This window comes from Podarcis raffonei, chromosome 16, assembly GCF_027172205.1.
Source record: "Podarcis raffonei isolate rPodRaf1 chromosome 16, rPodRaf1.pri, whole genome shotgun sequence".
NCBI classification, from domain to species: domain Eukaryota; kingdom Metazoa; phylum Chordata; class Lepidosauria; order Squamata; family Lacertidae; genus Podarcis; species Podarcis raffonei.
The window spans coordinates 23,459,227-23,478,593 of record NC_070617.1 but is presented as its reverse complement, the minus strand read 5'-3'; the positions used below and the strand labels follow the sequence as shown (position 1 = coordinate 23,478,593).

The 19,367-nt window shown below is 47.3% G+C and overlaps 1 protein-coding gene across 4 annotated transcripts in view; it reads left to right on the top strand.

Moving 5' to 3' along the window:
* The first annotated feature begins 3,426 nt into the window (after positions 1 to 3,426).
* The window catches only part of NF2 (NF2, moesin-ezrin-radixin like (MERLIN) tumor suppressor), an 89,033-nt gene continuing 73,092 nt past the window's right edge, over positions 3,427 to 19,367 (top strand). For all 4 annotated transcript variants that reach the window (XM_053369550.1, XM_053369552.1, XM_053369549.1 and 1 more), the window contains exon 1: positions 3,427 to 3,928. In XM_053369550.1, coding sequence (XP_053225525.1) covers positions 3,815 to 3,928 — 114 coding nt within the window. In that variant the 5' untranslated portion in view covers positions 3,427 to 3,814. The remainder of the gene's footprint in view (positions 3,929 to 19,367) is intronic.

Here is a 19,367-nt window from a genome sequence, read left to right as displayed (position 1 = left end):
GATGAGAAAAGAAACTGCGCAGCAGCAGCGGGAGGCCCCATTAGCTAAAGTGGTACCTCAGGTTAAGAACAGTTTCAGGTTAAGAACAGACCTGTTCTTAACCCGAGATACCACTGTACTGCAGTGTGAATCGCTTCTGGCAACACTCAGATTAATATTTGGGACAGGCAAAAGAAAGTACCATATTTTTTGCTCTATAAGACACACCAGACCACAAGACGCACCTAGTTTTTGGAGGAGGAAAACAAGGAAAAAAATATTCTGAATCTCAGAAGCCAGAAGAGCAAGAGGGATCGCTGCGCAGTGAAAGCAGCAATCCCTCTTGCTGTTCTGGCTTCTGGGATAGCTGCGCAGCCTGCCTTCGCTCCATAAGACACACACACATTTCCCCTTACTTTTTAGGAGGGGAAAAGTGAGTCTTATAGAGCAAAAAATACGGTAAAAACTATGGAACTCAGGACCATTTGAGATGAAGTGATGGCTATCAACCTGGATGGCTTTGAAAAGTGACGGGGCACATTTATAGGGCACAGCTGGCCCCCAAAGGTTATGTTCCACCTCCACTGCTGGAGGCATTTTACTTCTGAAGACCATTTGCTGGGAAGAGGTTGAGAGAGTGCTGCTCTTGTGCTCAGGTCCTGCTTGTAGGTTTCCCGTGGGGGTATTATCTGGTCAGCCATTGTGAGAACAGGATGCCGGCCTTGGAGGGCCCTTGGCCTGATCCAGCAGGCTCTTCTTGAAGAGATTGAAGGGAGATCGAATTCTGGGAATCCTGGACAAAGATGTCTCAAAAGAGGAGCCGACCACTTTCCACTTCTTGGTGAAGTTCAACCTAATAATAATAATAATCTATTACATACCCCACCCATCTGACTGCGTTGCCCCAGCCACTCTCATTGGCTTACAACAAAGTATAAAGAAAACAAAATACATCAGACACTCATCTGTAAGAATGGAGCTATAACTTTACGTTGATTTGTCTATTTCTCTTTTAAAGCCACCTAGGTTGGTGGCCATCACTGTCTCCTTGTGGGAGGGAGTTCCATAGTTAAATAAAAGTCCTTTCTTTTAAATGTCCTGACCCTTCAGCTTCCTGACATTCAGCTTAATAGATATCCACGAGCAGTGCTGGATTTATGTATAGGCTAAGTAGGCTGAAGCCTAGGGCCTCTAAATCTAGGGGGCCTTGCCAGCCCGCCTGCTCCCCAGCGGGCAGTCTCCCCTCTCCCGCCGGAGCGGTACCTATTTATCTACTTGCACTTTGGCGTGCTTTCTTTTTTTTTTAATCATAATTTTTACTGAGTTTTCCATATTTCATTTCAGTTCAATACACATATTCACAGCTTATATTATTTGCTCAAAAGGAGCATTGACTTCCTTCCCTCCCTCTTTCTGACATCCCTATAACATTAACATATCTATCGCATTTCCCTAATCGCTTCTTTATCATATACTGACTTTAAGAAATCACACTCTCATTTATAAATCAGCATCTTAATTTCACATTACTAAACATTTCACGTTAATGCTACAAACGTTTTCATTCTTTTAAGTAATAAAAAAATTTGCTCCAGTCCTTTTGAATTTTTTCGTCGGATCGATTCTTGATTCTCCCCGTGCTTTCTAACTGCTAGGTTGGCAGGAGCTGGGACTGAACAACGGGAGCTCACCCCGTCACGGGGATTCGAACCGCCGACCTTCCGATCAGCAGAATTTTAAATACCCGTCAACATCCTTGGCGTCACTCAATTTTGTTCATAACACTCTTCCATTTTCTTCTAGTTGTGAGGGTGGGGGATGGGGAGGTTCCTCACAAATGGAGTAGCCTAGGACCTCTCTTCATCTAAATCTGGTCCTGTCCAGGAGTTCTAGATGTTCTGAGAGGATAAAAACTTTTCTGCTCAGAATTCTACTTTCTCCATTTCTTTTTGTCTTTCGCTAGGGGGCGCCCAAGGCCACCCCATTCCCGGTCCCGCCTCTTTTCCTGCCTGTCCGCCTTTCCAAGCACAAAGCCGAGGCGGGAGTCAGTCACTCTCTCTTCGGAGCTTCTATGGTCTAAAGCGGGAGGCGGGTGGGTGGGGAAGAGGGTTATGCGGGTTGAACGGCAGCGCCGCTCGACCAATCCATGAGAGCGGAAGACGTAGAGCCCCCACCCACTTCCTAACATAGGTGCTTAAAGGTGGTCACAAGCCTAACAAAGCTATACAGAAACTTCCGGTCCCCTACCGAAAGTGCTGAGGTGGGTGGGAAAGCGGCAAACATGCTAAGAAATCATTGCGTGGGGAGCCGCAGTACATGGCCACCTATGAAAGAGCTACATAAATTCGGGGTGAGGGGGGCGGGATACAAAGCGGTTCCTGCCGCTTTATCCCCCTCCTCGTTTCCCCCCCACCCCCGCAAATGGCTGGCGTTCGCATTGAAACCGGAAGTATAGCTCTCGCATTCCCTCACAGATCCCTAGGCGTCAGGGGTGGGTAGGGGAGGTGGGAGAGGCCCGACGTCCCGCCTCCGGGGAGGACCTCTCAGCCAATGGGAAGAGAGTGGCGAGGAGTGGCAGGTTAGGCTGTGGTGGCTGAGGTGAGGGGCAGTTTCCCAGTCAGGGAGGGGGGTGGGGAGTAAGAGAAGCGCCCCAGGGAGATTCTACACCCCCCGGACACTTTGGTGGGTCCGAAAGAAGAAGGCCGCCCCTCCCCGCCTCAAAAGTGCCCTCGTAGGAGCATCCTCCCCCCCCATTCCTGGGCGGGAGACCCTCCCCAGCTCTTGGCGCCCCCTCCCCCTGTCCCCAAGTAGGCCCCCTAAGTAGGAATTCCAAGTTCTCCCCCCACCCCCGTTCCCATATTGAATTTTTGGGTCACCCCCCCTTTGCAATTCTCCCACCATTTCCCACTTAGAAGCCTTCCCCCATTTTACTTCATCCTTTTCATGCCCCAAAATTCTACCCCTCCCATTTATGCTGAGTTTCTGGGGTTGTGTATTATCATTGCCATTATCCTTCTTTTTTACTTTCCGGCAGCATTTCCCCCAAGGGGCCCTCTGCCCTCCCTCCAAATTGCACGCAGCGACATCTGCTTTGTGGAGGTGGGATCCCCTTAAAAACTCCCCACCGAAACCACTCACGTTTCTTCTTCAGAAGGATGCCTTGAGACAGAAAACTCCATCCTCCCGTCCCACCCTTGGTCGGAGTTTGATGAAACTCGTGTCTTTACAGACTCTTCTCTCTCAAAAGAGCATTGCAAAACCTTACCTGCCCGCTTTTGCAAGAGTGAAAAACCTTACTTGCAAAACCTTACTAAGTACAGCCAAGGCTCAGCTCTTGCCCATCCACTATCCCCAAATCACCTCTTCTGGTCGCTAGGGTCATCTCCCCATTTCTGAAGGCTGAACACAGCTGTTGGTTCATAGCAAGAGTGGCCCGGCAAATGTTTCTCCCCCAAACATTTATTTACATATCCTCTTCCCCTGCCATTTTGAAAGAAGAGGTGTCCTTATTTCCATTTATCCTTTAACACCCCTATACACATTCTTTTGACAGAGGAGATAAGCGCAGAGGGGCACAGACAAGTCCTAGAGACTTGTTAGATGTCCTGCTGACCCATTAGCTTTTTCCTCCCGCCCCACAACACCCCAGAAAAGCCAGGAAGGGTGAAGTAGTTCTCTGAGGTTTCTCTCATTTGACCCCTCAGTGTTTGCATCTTGCATCTCAGTAGAGGGGTCCCCCTCAAGCAGTCCTCCCATTGTTGGGAACGTTTCCCTGAAGTTAGGAGGGAACGATTGCACCCTTTGGGAGCTGGGGTGGCTCTCCAGGGCTTTCGTCATGGCTGGTGCCATTGCATCGCGCATGAGTTTCAGCTCACTGAAGAGAAAGCAGCCCAAGACCTTCACAGTGCGGATTATCACCATGGATGCTGAGATGGAGTTCAACTGCGAGGTAACGGAGGTGGCTGTGTGTTTTGTTGAAGTTCGGGGTACTTGTGGTTAGAATGTTGCTTAGAGGGGTGTTCTGTATCTGTGGTGCCTTGTGCACCTCCCAAAATGCTTTATTAGTTTTATCTTGGACCGTAAGTTTAAGAAGGATGTTGAAAAGCCGGAACGTGCAGAGGAGGGGGAACAAGACAATCAAGGGCCTGGAAACCAAGGTTTATGAGGAATGGTTGAGGGAGCTGGGTCTGTTTAGCCTGGAGAAGAGAAGACTGAGAGATGATATGATAGTCATCTTCAAATATCTGAAGATGGAGTTCTGCTCCAGAGGATAGGAACCGAACCAATGGATTCAAATCTCAAGAAAGGAGATTCTGGCTGAACATTAGTAAGAACTTCCTGATGGTGAGAGCTGTTTGACAGTGGAATGGACTCCCTTGGGAGGTGGTCAACTCTGTGCCGTTGGAATCTTGTCTAAAAGACTCTGCCAGGGATTCTTTCGCTGTGATTCCTGTGTTTCCGGGGGTTGGACTAGATTACGCTTGGGTTCCCTTCTGACTCTACTGTTCTGTAATTCTGTTTTAAGAGCCATGCTTGATCAGGGCAAAGGGCCATCTAGTGTGGCATCCTCTTCTTGCAGTGGCCAACCACCACTTGCAAGCAGGAGCCAAGTGAAACAGCAACTTGTGATTCCCAGCAGCAACTGAGATTTAGCGTGGGGCTTGCATCTGCCCTGTCTTATCCTCTGCCATAGCAATCCAAGCTGGTGGTAACATCTGTCTCCTGTAGAAGAGAATGCCATAGTTTAATTATGTGCTGTGTGAAGAATAATTTCTTTTGTCTGTCCTGAATCTTCCAACATTCAGCTTCCCTGGATATCCCCAAGTGCTAGTGCTGGAGAGAGGGAGAAAAAACTTTCCTCTAGCCACTTTCTTCATGCATAATTTTATATACCTCTGCCTTGTTCCTCTCCCCCTTTAACTCACCTTTTCTGTAAACTGAAAAGATCCAAACGCTGTCAACCGTTCTCGTACGGGAGTTGCCCCAATACTCCATTGATGAAAATGTGCATAACGGAACCCTGATGACCCTCTCATTTTTTAAAAAAGGAAAAGCTATTCTGGAATGGGTGATTTTTCAGGAGAGAGCGCTAGCAGTGTTGGTTACCTGTTCTCTACCTGCACCTTCCCACTCCTGACCCTGCCTCTTTCTTAGGCTTCAAGCACGTACAGTATTTGGAAGAAGTGAAATAGGTTAAAGATGGTTCAGGGTATAAGAATGAAGGTCTGCAAATTGGCCATTAATGAATTTCAGCAGAAAACCAGAAGGTTAATGGCTCATTTAGAAGTGGAACATTTCTCCCTGGAATAATTAGGAGAATAAAGAGTGCTTCCAAGTATATTTATGCACAATTTTCCTGATGGTATGAGCTGTTTGACAATGGAAGAGACTGCTTTAAAAGATAGTGGCTTCTCCTTCATTTGATGTGTTTAACCAGAGGCTGAACAGCCAGCAGAGTGCCTGCCTCTGTGGGGGGTTGGACTAGATGACGTTTTAGATTCTTTTCTCTTTCTGGTGGGTTTTGATTTATGGACATTCAAGGGCCAAGCACTTTCTCCATCCTTCTGTCTTCCTCTTTGCAGGATTGATCGTGATCTTGGGGGTTGATGGTGTTAGTGAGAGATAACTGTAGGTGTGTCGATTATTACTGTGGTTGTTATAATTTATCACCCACCCTTCACCCTAAGGTCCTAGGGTGGGTGACAACAACATAAAAGCCAGTGTTAGAAATGGCTTAGAACAACTTACAGTTGCCAGAAGGAAGGTGATTAAAATAGAACTAACAGGGTCTTAAATATGTACACCCCAAGTGCCAAAAGCTAAGGTGAAGCAACGCTTCTTCAGCATTCACCAAAAACTGTATAATAAAGATGCCACACACACTTCTGCACTGTGTAGCACACAAATGAATACAGAATCTAATCAAAGGAGTACAAGGTCCAATCGGTGTGGGCGTGACCCACTCTTGACTCACATCCGTTGGTGATGAATAGGAATAACAAGATCATTGGTGTAACTGAAGTTGTAAAGCGAACATAGAAAGCTGCTTTATTCAGAGTCAGACCATTGATCCATCTAATGCAGTTTTATCTGCACTGACTGGCAGTGGCTCTCCAGGGTTTCAGCCAGCCAGGGTTTCTCCCAGCTCTGCCTGGAGATGCCAGGGATTGAATCAGGGATCTTCTGCAAGCAAAGCAGATACTCTACCCCTGCTTCTCCTGTCATTGGAAGTTGTCATATACCAAGACAGACTGTTGTTCCATCTAGCTCAGTGCTGTCCGCACTGACTGGCAGCTGCTCCCCAGAATATCTCTCAGCCATAAATGGAGATGCTGGGAATTGAACCCGGGGCCTTCTGCATGCAAGGCAGGTGCTCTTCCCAAATTGCTTTCTGCCACACGCTGGAGATTCGTCGGGTCTTGGGAGCCAAATGCCAGTTTCAAGATCTTGCTTCTGAATTCCACTCCAGCATCTTCCTACCGGAGCAGCTTTTGTCTGCAGGTTGCAGACCAGCAGAGGGAGTTTGTTACCAGGCTCTTCATTTCAGAAGCACTCTGGGGAGCCTTCAAGCTTCTTCTTTGATGCTGGTTCAGAGCATTGTAGGCGCAGTTTGAGGTGGCTTTTTTGATACGCAGGGGCCTGTGTGCAGCAGTACATTGAAGGTCAGAGCTGCTTGGGCTGGCTGCTGCGTGGAGGTGCTGTTGCAGCTTATACCACTTCTTGTGGGAAGGAACAGCCAGCAGGGGAGCTTCGTTCCCAAGCAGGACGAGGTACCGGCAGCAATAGCAGCAGCATTAGCGATAAGGTGACATGATAGAAGTTCACAAAATAATTCAGGGCACGGAGAGAATGGATAGAGAACAGTGTTTCTCCCTCTCAAGTAACACTATAATTTGCAGACATCCAATGAACCTGAATGTTGGAAGATTCAGATAAAAGAAAGGACTTGTTCATCCAGCGCAGAGTTGAAACAATGGAACTTGCTCCCACAGGTGGCAGTGACAGCCACCGACTTGGATGGCTTTAAAAGAGGATTGGATGGGTTTTTGGAAGAAAAGGCTATCAGTGGCTGCTAGCTGTGATGACTATGCTCTGCCTCCGCGGTCAGAGGCAGTAATGCTTCTGAATACCAGTTGCTGGAAACTGCAGGAGGGGAGAGGGTTCTTGTGTTACCAGACTTCCCATTGGGATATGGTTGGCCATTGAGAGAAAAGGATGCCTTTGTCCTGATCCAGCAGGTTCTTATGTTCTTTTGAAGGTTGTTTAGTCAAGATGACAGTGACCCTGACCATACGATCTTATGCAGGCCTACTAGGAAGTAAGCCCCCTTTGAATTTAGCGGTACCGAATTCCACGTATGTCCGGGAACACAGCTTGAATCATAGAAGTATCTTCCCTTGTCCGTAGGATAATTTTAGACTTTCTTACTAACATAAAAAGTACATTACTTTTCTCGCCAAAACAAGAGCCCAAAACATAACATGATAAATACAAGACAGGATATAAGCAGCCTTGTAAAGTATGCCACCTAATACCACACTTTTAAGCAATCTGTGTGCTTTCCCAACCCAAAAGCTTGCTTTGAAAATGGAATCACGTCTCAACCCCTTCTGTGGCGGTCCTGGTGAACAGCAGGCTTAAAACTCAAGGAAATGACATAGTTGTTATAATTATATCCATTATGGCTATTTTATATGGAAAGATGAAAGAGAATGCCATTATTTTCCTGCAGTATAAATAAAGTAGGGATGGGGGATCTCAGGGGTGGGGGCCGAATGTGGCCCTTCAGTTCTCTTTCTAGCCCTGGGAACTCTGCCTAGGCTATACCCCTCTGAGGCTACAGCTTCCTTGAGTATTTTATCCCCTAGCTGGGATGACCTTGAGCTCTGATTGTGCCTCTTGTTTGTGTGGATGGAGGAGTGTGCAAGTGTGTGTAGAAACTCGGCTGTTGCACAAAGCTGGAATTTACATTTGTTGCTCCACCCACTTTGCCTCTGGCCCCACCCACCAGTGACATGTGGTCCTTGGAAGGGTTGCCCCAAAGGGAATAATCCCTTGACCCGAAAGGGGTTAACTGATGGAAAGGAACAGAAGGCTGAATAAATCTGGAAGGCACAATCATTTGAGCTGTCAGAGTTCTGCCTCCTGTTTATTGCCTTTTAAAAGCAAATAATTTCAGGCTTTCCCCAGGACAGAGGTTTCCCCCCCCCCTCAAAGATCCACATCCATTTAGCTGTCCTTCTAAGTCTCTTCCAGCTCAGTGGTATCATGTTTGCCACGAAGTGACAAGTTCTGTCCGCGGGTGAGGGTGCTCAATTCGGATTTGTGTAATGGTGTTTTGAAGAATTTCTTCTCTTCCTGTGATTTTTCTGTTCTGAATTCTTACCCTGTGGAAGTGCCAACGCTGGTCCCAGCTGATTTCCTGACCTTAACACTCTTGACAGAGAGTGCTTTTGCAAGCCTTGAGTTAAAAGCGAGCTGGAAAGCTCTACAAGAAACCGTAATAGGGGACAGTTTTGAGCTGGCAAATACATCAGAGATTACCTTACAGCTTATTACTACTTCGGAGGCTGAAATGCAGCAATTGGTGAGCTTTCTTAGCTACCTAATTCCAGCGTTTAGGTCTGAAATTGGTTAGCTTTCTTATCAATCAATAGATCACTGTTCATCAGAAATGTATTTATACTCGTTCTATGAGGAAGGCTTGTAGCTCAGTGGTAGTGCATCTGACTTGCATCCAGAAGGTCCCAGGTTCAATCCCAGGTGGGGCTGGGAAAGACTCCCTGCCTGAAATCCTGCATAGTCGCTGCCAGTCAGGGTCGACAATACTGAGCTAGATGGACCAATGGCTTGACTCACAATATGGCACCATCCTGTGTTCCTCAGCATCCTGAGATTGTTATTTGATGAACTGGAAGAATAAAGATACGATACCCTTTAATCAATGGATTGACAATATGACATCCCTTGCAATTTATGAACGGACTGCTTACAGGCACAAATGTTTGGATAAGCATGATAACATTTGGAATTAGTTTATACAGAATGTAGTAGGCTCTTAACATTTGCATAAGTATTAGGATAATAACACTATATCAGTTTATGTAATAATGTATAGGAGTATCTTCTTCTTTTTCTTTGGCGATCACTCGTAGCTGAGTAAGGTTGTCTTCCATAAACATGGTTTTAAAAGTGAGTCCGTAAGTGACTTTGGAGGCCAATTCTGGATCCACATGCCCTTCCACAGGGGGGGGGGGGGGACATAGGTTTCCGGACAGGAGTTGATCATGGTGAGGGTTTGCCATCCGTGCCTTCCTTTTAGCGCGTTTCTCCCTTTCGTCCTGAGTTTGAGCGATTTCAAAACCCATGACACCTTTAGTAAAGGCAAGAGTATCTTATATTGCATGTGTGTGTATGTGTGTGTGAATTTCTTATACAGTGGTACCTCAGGTTAAGTACTTAATTCGTTCCGGAGGTCCGTACTTAACCTGAAACTGTTCTTAACCTGAAGCACCACTTTAGCTAATGGGGCCTCCCGCTGCTGCTGCGCCACCGGAGCCCGATTTCTGTTCTCATCCTGAAGCAAAGTTCTTAACCTGAAGCACTATTTCTGGGTTAGTGGAGTCTGTAACCTGAAGCATATGTAACCTGAAGCATATGTAACCCGAGGTACCACTGTATACATCTTAGTCCCCCCCCCCACTTTTCTTTCTTTTTTCTCTCACTTAAAAAAACCCAACCAACCAACCAGCATCCTGTGTTCCTAACCTACACATTCCCTGTGGTTCTGGGACACTTTGGAAAAGGGCTTTAGCTTAGGGGTAGAACAACTGGTTTGCATGCAGAAGGTCCCTGGCGACTCCAGGTAGAGTTAGGAATGTCTCCTGCCTGAAGCCCTGCAGAGCCACTGTCAATTTTTGTAGAGAACGCTGCACTAGGTGGACCCAATGGCCTGACTCAGTATAAGGGAGCTTCCTGTGTTCCTATGGATGATTTAGCACAGCAGTTAACCAAAGGCATTTGTCTTCGGGTGGTTTCCAGGTTTCAAGCGACTTCCATTGAAATCAGCCCAGAAGAGGAATAAAAGGGTGTGTTTTTGTGAGAGTGAGTTTATTCGCTTCCTGATATCTTGTTTGCTGAACACTGTTTGCAGGAGGTGATGTCGTGTCAAACAAGTGCACTGACTTCAAAGTGCATTTGTATTGTCACTTTTCTTATTGCACAGGATTCCGTTCTTCAGGGGAAGCAGGCTAGTTGCGCAAGAGCTCTACAAATTCACTTGAATTTGCCCAATGTGAATTGGCTGGTAGGGGATTAAATCCTAGCTGCACAATAGTAACAGTCTCAATGTGCCTTGAAAGTGTTCTGTGTTTAGGACCAGGACAGAGAGAGCAGACTAAATGAGGGATTGCAAAAGGCATTTCCAGTGCAAGCCCCAAAAGTTCACAGTGATCATCTTCTTATCTCTAGGCTTACATTGTAGAAGGTAGTGAGGACAGGTAACTTCTGTATTAAGGTAAAAAAAAGGTAAAGAACCCCTGGATGGTTAAGTCCAGTCAAAGGCGACCATGGGATTGTGGTGCTCATCTCATTTTCAGGCCAAGGGAGCCAGTGTTTGTCCACAGACAGCTTTCCGGGTCATGTGGCCAGTATGACAAAACTGCTTCTGGCACAACGGAACACTATGATGAAAACCAGAGCACACGGAAACACTGTTTACCTTCCCGCTGCAGTGGTACCTATTTATCTACTTGCACTGGCATGCTTTCGAACTGCTAGGTTGGCAGGAGCTGAGACAGAGCAACGGGAGCTCACCCCGCTGTGGGGATTCGAACCGTTGACCTTCAGATTGGCAAGCCCAAGAGGCTCAGTGGTTTAGACTAGTGTTTCCCAACCTTGGGTTTCCAGCTGTTTTTGGAACTACAACTCCCATCATTCCTGACCACTGGTCTTGCTAGCTAGGGATGATGGGAGTTGTAGTGCAAAAACAGCTGAAGACACAAGTCTGGGAAACACTGGTTTAGACCACAGCGCCACCCGTGTCTCCTACTTCTGTATTGTCTGTTCAACAATGGTTGAAGGGTTTGGGGGTCAGGAAGATTATAAGTGATTCCTTAACTGTGATTCCTGCATTGCAGGGGGTTATTAATATTATTATTGTTATTTATTAAATTTCTATACCACCCTTCATCGGAAGATCTCAGGGCGATTTGCAGCCTAAAAATATGGAATAAAACCACAAAGTACGTAATAAAAACAAGAACAAACCAAACCAATAACCCCCATCACACAGACTAAATGACCCTCTCAGTCCCTTCCAACTCTACAATTCTATAAGTCTGCTGCGACACAGACAGACCGTCTTCATAATAAAGCTGGTGCCACTAAGGGCTGTATGCTTGGGGAGAACATGCGGTAGGTACCTCTGGCCTGTGGGCCCAGCACATGTCCTGATTTGACCCGCGAGGTCCTTTTTCTCAGTAAAGTGTTCCCTAGGATTGGTGTCAAAGAAAATCAGCCTTGCCTCCCGAGGCTGGAGCAGGGTCCCGAATGATGCTCAGAGCATGTGGGAAAAGGTCTCAAGCCATTTGTGGCTTTAAAGATGGAGAAGAGCACCTTGGATTGAGCCTTGAAACTAGTTGGCAGCTCACGCAAATCACGTAGAGCCAGCAGCGCGATAAAATCAGATCACCCGGGCTCCCATCAGCATTCTGGCTGCATCATGGCTGGCAACGCATGGAAGTTTCCCAGAATTTTCCAAGGGCAGCCCCACACGGAGGTTAACGTGAAATTGAGAGTCCTCAGTTGTACAAGTGAATCTAGGAGCATATCTCATTTTAGACCTATGTCGGCAATGACAGTGCCTCCAGCTGCAACTGAGTAGTGCGTTTGTGTGCGTATGTTTGCACAACGGATTGGTGGGGGGGAGGCAGGTGTGTTTGTGTGTGTGCTGGGCTTACAATCTGCTTCCAATGCATAATCAGGGGTCAGCCAACTTTTTCAGCAGGGGGGCGGTCCACTGTCCCTCAGACCTTGGGGGGGGGAGACTATATTTTGAAGAGAAAAAAAATGAATGAATTCCTACGCCCCACAAATAACCCAGAGATTAATTTTAAATAAAAGGACACATTCTACTCATGTAAAAACACACTGATTCCCGGACCATCCGCGGGCTGGATTTAGAATGCCATTGGGCCGGATCCGGTCCCCAGGCCTTAGTTTGTCTACCCATGACATAGATTGTCTTCTTTTTTTAAGGGGTGGGAGGGTTTTACTCTGTTCAGGGCAAACTTGGAAGGGTCATTTGCCAGTAGTAGAGTTACATTTATATTTCACATACCCCCTGTTTTGAAGAAGCTGCATTGATTGCCCGTAACTTCACGATACGATTAACTGCAAATACTGAAGAGGCAACTTTTTATCCTGGCCTTTGACGTTTGATATATACAGTGGTACCTGGGTTACATATGCTTCAGGTTACAGACGCTTCAGGTTACAGACTCCGCTAACCCAGAAATAGTACCTCGGGTTAAGAACTTTACCTCAGGATGAGAACAGAAATTGTGCTCTGGCGGTGCGGCAGCAGCAGAGGCCCCATTAGCTAAAGTGGTGCTTCAGGTTAAGAACAGTTTCAGGTTAAGAACGGATCTCTGGAATGAATTAAGTACTTAACCCGAGGTACCACTGTATATTTCTAGGGCCCCCTCTATTTCTGTCACTTGTTTTAAACTTTCGTATTTTAAATTTTTTTAACCCACCCTCGGACCTTGGGTGAAGAGAGGTCAATACATTAAAATAATAACAATGATCTTAAAAAACAGGAGGAGGAGTCTAGCTGCAGTGTGGATCAGTCCCAAGGGCAGCCCCTGGTCGAGCACATTGCAGTACTGTAATCTATGCTTGAGGCCACCAATGCTTTTTTCCTATAACAGCCTCTCCTTTCACTCCCATGAAACATCTTAACAGTGAAGCTCCACTGAAATCTTTAGTAATCTGATTTACCAACCTTTTGCGGGGGTTTGCGTCGCTTTGATTTCTGGATTTTATTTTTGTTGGGCGGCCTTAATTTGAAGCTAACTGCTTTTAAAACCCATATCTGTTTTAAATGTTTGCTTTCTGTCTATTGTAAGCCACATTGCGGGCCTTCACGGTGAAAAACTAGCCTTAAGAAAAAAGAGAGAAAAAGGTAATTATCAGTTGAGCAGACCCCAGTTTCTGGTGTGGATCAGAGCCAGGGATTAGACTTTCCCCTCTTTTACAGTCACAATAAATTTCTTCCGGCTGAATTAAAAAAAGAAGAAGTAGGCTATAGATATCAACAGATCCCGTCTGTTTGTTTATTGAAAAGTCAGAAGCTGTCAGGATGTTTTAACCCAGTTCAATCATCATTGGAAAAACAGCTGGCGATCTGGCAAGGCTCTCATGTTGCCCGTTTAAGTTGTGATGTTGGATAAATACCCAGGGTTAAAAATAGCTGTCTTCTCTCCTCCTGGACACTTTCCTTAGTATGACCTTCCTTTCCATGCTGCTGCTATCAGGATCTGGCCCTCTACTGTCCTGCCCTTAATCTGTCTGTCTGCACCTTGCTTCTGCTCCGACAGAGAGGGCCAGTCAAGTGCGCTTCTGTAGCTGTACCTTGCCATGTCTGCTGTCTCCTTAGAGGTTGCACAGAAATAGCTTTTAATTAAAAAGTCGTTATCAAGTTGTCGTGCAGCATAAGTAAATAAAAATAGCTTTTTTTATGGCGTTTGCTTGCAGCATAGTTAAGTGGCTCTTTAAGGAGTTGTGGTTTTTTTTGTGACATCTGTTTGTTGAAGAGGAAAATGAGAGGAGCTCTCCTGATTTTCAAGCTCTCAGTGTCTCTGAAATATTATGGGTTTTCTTCTGTGGCTGCTGACCTAGCTCCTGCTGCTGATGTGTGATACCATTATTAGGGACTTGGCATACCCCATTATTTATCTGTTGCTTCGGATGTGCACCTCTTGGAAGATGTCTTGTAAAATGCTCTGGTAACTTTTCTAAACCCTTTTCATTGCAAATGAGTAATTCTAGAGATACCACGGTCAGCCACAGCTGGGCACAGGATGATGACAACGTAAGAGCATCAGAAGACCTGCTGGATCAGGCCAGTGGCCCATCTAGTCCAGCACCCTGTTCTCATAGTGGCTGACCAGGTGTCTGTGTGAAACCCGTAAGCAGGATCTGAGCACATGGGTGCTTCCCCCCCCTCCATAGTTTCCAGCAACTGGGACTCAGAAGTATTTCTCCTTCTGTGGAGGCAAAGTGTACCTTGGAAGTTGAACGGAATCCGTTCCGGAAGTTCCTGCAGCCAATTGGAAGCCGTGGAAGCCCCGTCGGACGTTTGGGATCCAAAGAACGTTTGCAAACCGGAACACTCACTTCTGGGTTTGTGGCATTTGGAAGCCAAAATGTCCGAGTATCAAGGCGTTTGGGATCCAAGGTACCACTGTAGTACACCTCTATACACCAGTTGCTGGCATTGCAAGTGGGGAGAGAGTGCTTTTGTGCTCAGGTCCTGCTCGCAGGCTTGCAGTGGGCATCTTGTTGGCCACTGCAAGAACAGGATTCAGTCCCAGAAGGGCCTTTGGCCAAATCCAATAGGGCTCTTCTGAAGTTTTCCCATGACCCCGAGCTCTTCCAAATAATTTGGAGCCACATCCATACTGGATCCCACTCTGCAACCTTGGCTCATCATGCCGCCCTGACTTCATCTCTATCCACAAGTGGGCTCCTCTCTCCTAACATTTGCCATAACTTCGTAGCAGGCCGTAATTGCCTGAGGAGCGGCGGCGCGGCGCTTGTAGCAAGGACACTGTCCCCATATTAAATTGCATTATCGGAGTGACGCTTTGGCTGCCTGCCAGGTGCAAATGACTCCTGTTGCAGGTTAATAAATAATGTACACCCTGTTAATAGATTTCCGCTCCCCCTTCCCCAAACTCTTGACATCTTGGCTGGAGAACGGGAAGAGGCCCCCATTCTCCCACCGTCGACTGGTTGCTGAGTTTTAAGTGCTTACTCCTGTTTACTTTTAGAAAAACGACAACCAGAAGATGCTGATGAATTGCAGGCACTCTGCACTTAGTTGAGATCATAAATCCCAGCCCTGCAAAATAACCGGCTTGCGGCACTTAGCCCTCTTTATAAGCGGAGTTTATCCACGTATTCCGGCAAGACTTGCAAATATATCTAACAAACCATGTTAAGATAAAGCTAATGGAATATGACAGGACCACCTAGGAGAGAGCATTCATTCTCAAGCTGCTGGCTCAATTTGGGGTGTCTCGAGGCGGAGGGAGAGAGAGAGTGGGCCCCCCCCCAGCCAAGCCCCATTACCCCCAGACGAGAGCCGGGCCATTGCAGCCCTTGCTTTTTATAAATTATGGCTCTGCCTCTAATGCAGTTTTTATTTTGAGGATATAGCTTTATTATATCATTCTGGCCACCACTCCGGATGATGGCGGGGGGAGAGCTGTGATGAGGAGCCTTGCTTTTCTTTCAGTTGGTGGTGACCTTCATCAGATGCATATGCTAAATCTCACAGCCGCAGTGAGCAAGAATAGTGGAGTGGATTGTTAGGAATTCAGGAAGTTGCTTTATACAGTGGTACCTCGGGTTAAGTACTTAATTCGTTCCGGAGGTCCGTTCTTAACCCGAAACTGTTCTTAACCTGAAGCACCACTTTAGCTAATGGGGCCTCCTGCTGCTGCGCCGCCGGAGCACGATTTCTGTTCTCATCCTGAAGCAAAGTTCTTAGGTACTATTTCTGGGTTAGCGGAGTCTGTAACCTGAAGCGTATGTAACCCGAAGTACCACTGTACTGAGTCAGACTATTGGTCCATCTGGATCAGCCTTGTCTACACTGACTGGCAGCAGCTCCCCGGGCAGAGGTCTTTCCCAGCCTTACCTGGAGATGCCGTCGGGAATTGAACCTAGAACGTTCTGCATGCAAAGCCACTGAACTACCACTGGTGTTAGAAACTCAGATATATAAGCTAGGCTTTAAACCAGGCTTACAGTTGGCAAAACAGAATGGCTCATTTCCATTTTGGGTCCACACAGCTTGGAATTTTTATTTTTCAATATGACTCTTCAGTTCCTGAAATTCATTCTTATTGGGCAGATATAATATAACAGAATTATACAGGATGTGTTGCTGGTGTGTGAAAACAGTCAAGATCCAAGGACCCCTAGGCAAGCACCTCCAGATGGTGGAGACGTCAGGCACCATCCTGGCGCCCCGGCATCTTCACTTGATCACAAGTGGTCGATAGCCAGGTGCAAAACGCACCTGGCGCCTGCCAAATTTTGAACAATCACTACCACCCTTCCCATAAAATAAAGATTCTAGTCCTTATGGGTTTAAACTGAGTTATATAGGAAGCTGCTTTATACTGAGTCAGATCATTGGTCCATGTAGCTCTGTATGGTCTACACTGACTGGCAGCGGCTCCCTGGGTTTCAGGCAGGGGTATCTACTGGAGATAGCAGGGGTTGAACTTGGAACCTTCTGCACCCACAGCAAGTGCTCTGCCACTGAGCTACGGCCCTTCCTGGTTTCCAAATGTTGATCGGAGGGTGCCAAGTCTGCTTTGACTTAGTGAGCACAAGGAACCGGAATGGGTTGAAACAAAACCCCACACAGGGCTTAAGGGTGGGAGATATGATTGATGGTAAAAAGGGCTGTATTTTGATTGCTGCGAATGTCCAGCTAGAGTGTTCGCTGTGGGTTTCCAGGTACTGCCATGATCACTGCCTATACTGTGTGCTCAAATGGTGCCCCAAAAAGATTCGGGTCACGTCCACACCATTGCTTTAATGCACATGGTTTCCCTCAAAGAATTCTAGGCTGTAGAATTCCTAGAGCTACAATTCCCAGCCGCCCTTAGCAAACTACAGTGCCCAGAATTCTTTGGGGGAAATGATGCGCTTCGAGTGTGCTTTAAAGGTACAGTGCGTATACAGCTTGAATGTAGACGTAAAAGAGATCAGAATAAACACCTGAGGCTGCTCAAACACCACACAACACACGGTTTCTTCCAAATAATCCTAGTAAACGGTAGTTTACCATTGCAGAGCTACAATTCCCAGCACCCTTAGCAGACGACAGTTCCCAAGATACTTTGGGGAAAAGCCACACGCTTCAAATGTCCAGTTCAGCTTCTCCGAATTGGTTTTTAGCATCCAAGCGAAGGAATCCTACCATATGGAATGAGCAAAGGAGTGCCAGTAAAGTTTGATCTTAGTTAAGCTAATTGCGGAAAGACGCCGAATGCAGATTGGTTGTTGAGCCAGTTGCTATGCGCAGGTCTGTCTTGGAGTCTATGGCTCTCCCAGCAGCCGTTAAATTGGTGTTACGGCACTTGTGAGTCAAGGCATAAAAACCTAATAGCACCAGCAGCCATCAAAGTGCCTGTTTATGTGTACGGGGCCAAACTGCCGCTGCGGGGCAGAGTAGGATGGAAGGCTCATTGCCATAAAATGTCAGCGATCAATATCTTAAAACCACACTTAGAAATCATCCAAATCTCTCTCTCTCTCTCTCTCTCTCTCTCTCTCTCTCTCTCTGTGTGTGTGTGTGTGTGTCCCCGCACCCACATCCTTGTCCTATGCGCTAAACGTGATGCCTGAAAATGGTCCAAGAACTACTCTGTTGGCTTTGTGCGGGCTTACATAACACCCCACATCATTTGCAGTCTGCAGACAGGCTGCCGCTTCCGGGAGGGAGGGCTTCCGCATCGTTTGTAGTCTAAAGCGCGGCTGGAGTTTGAAAACACCAATTCCACAGGGTGCAGACCCTGCATCTGTGGATGAAAGCCTCTTTTCCTTGGCAAGGCTGCTGCAGGAGCCCTGCATTTGCAAGCCCCTCCTTTCGCCGCCACTTTCCACTCCAGTGAATGGACGGGTCGCTTTGCCACGTGGACTCCAGGGCTCTCATTTCACCGTTCTGTCTTGGCAATATCTATTTGTAAATCCAGTTATTCTGTTTGCTTGTCTTTCCGTTGCATTTCTCCTCTTCACCTCCAACTGCATTTCTCTCCTGATGCTCGTTTGTGGATGCTCCACTGTCAGAGGCAGCAATGATTCTGTTCGTAGTTGGAGAACACGGAAGGTGCTCTTGTGCTCGGGTCCTGCTTACCATTTTCTCCTACAGGCATCTGGCTGGCCACTGTGAGAACAGAATGCCAGGCAGGGCGAGCCATTGGCCTCATCCACCAGGGCTGTTATGATACTCTCATATTTTTGAGCTCAAGGCCATTGGTGACCCCAAATGCCAGCAAACCCAGGGGTGAAGGAAGGCTAACCAGCACCTGGTGTGGGGTGCTGGGGGCGGGGCAAACCGCCCGACAGCGCATGCGCTACTGCGTACTGTGCATGCACGTGCACAGTATGTAGCGGTGCCGCACAATCGCCCCGCAGCGGTTTGCTGATGGCGCCACTCAAGCACCGTATGGACGGCGGTGGGATCCCGCCGCCACCGCTGCAACCACGAGCGGCAGATCCTTCGCACGTGGCTGTGGCGGCACAATGGTGGCAGAGCGAGCCCCCTGCAGGGTGCCTTGTCACCCCCTCAGAGATGGCACCTGGAGCCATCTTGCCCCCCGCCTCCCTCCGCCACAGAGCAAACCAACATGTCCACAAGCCATTATTCATACTCCCCTCCCCCTGGCGTCGTAGGCAGCGCTGACCCACACGGTGGCTGCTTCACAGGGCTGGTATTCCCATCCCTCAGTCTTAATTTGCCCAGTTTTTTTTCTCTTCTAAGCACTAAGTGAAGCTAAACACTTTGAAAGGGCCGAGCTCGACTCATCCTGTGCTTGCATCTGGCATCCATTCATTGTTAGTAATGAACAACCTCTCCGCCCCGAACATATGAAATGGAATATTTTCCACCAGAAAATAAGGCACCGGGGGGGGGGGGAGGGATTCATATCAGTGGTACTGAAAATAATTTTGGCGCTGGGGTGGGGGGTGCAAGGCAAAAGGAATTAGGATTAAAACCTCTTTTTGATGCAGTGGGGAGCAGTAGCCACAAGTGGGCAGTGTGGAATAACAGCTGGAGAAGGGAGAGCAGCTGGAGCAGAGCTGTTGTGCCATGTGTGAGGATTAATATTGAATGCTATGCCGGTGATCCTAAGACTTGAGAGATACTGACAAGGTGGGAGGGAGGCCCCCCTGCCTTAATGCTTCAGAAGAGCAGCCATATGTCTCTCCCTGCAATTTTATCGATTCCCAGAGGTAGAAAAGCACCAAGATCTCGCTCGCTTTATTTCCTACTGGTGTACCATTTTTTTAAAAACAAGCCAAAGCTTTCTTTTTATACTGTTGATATGCAGCCATTTGAAAGACCACCTCTTTTTTGACTG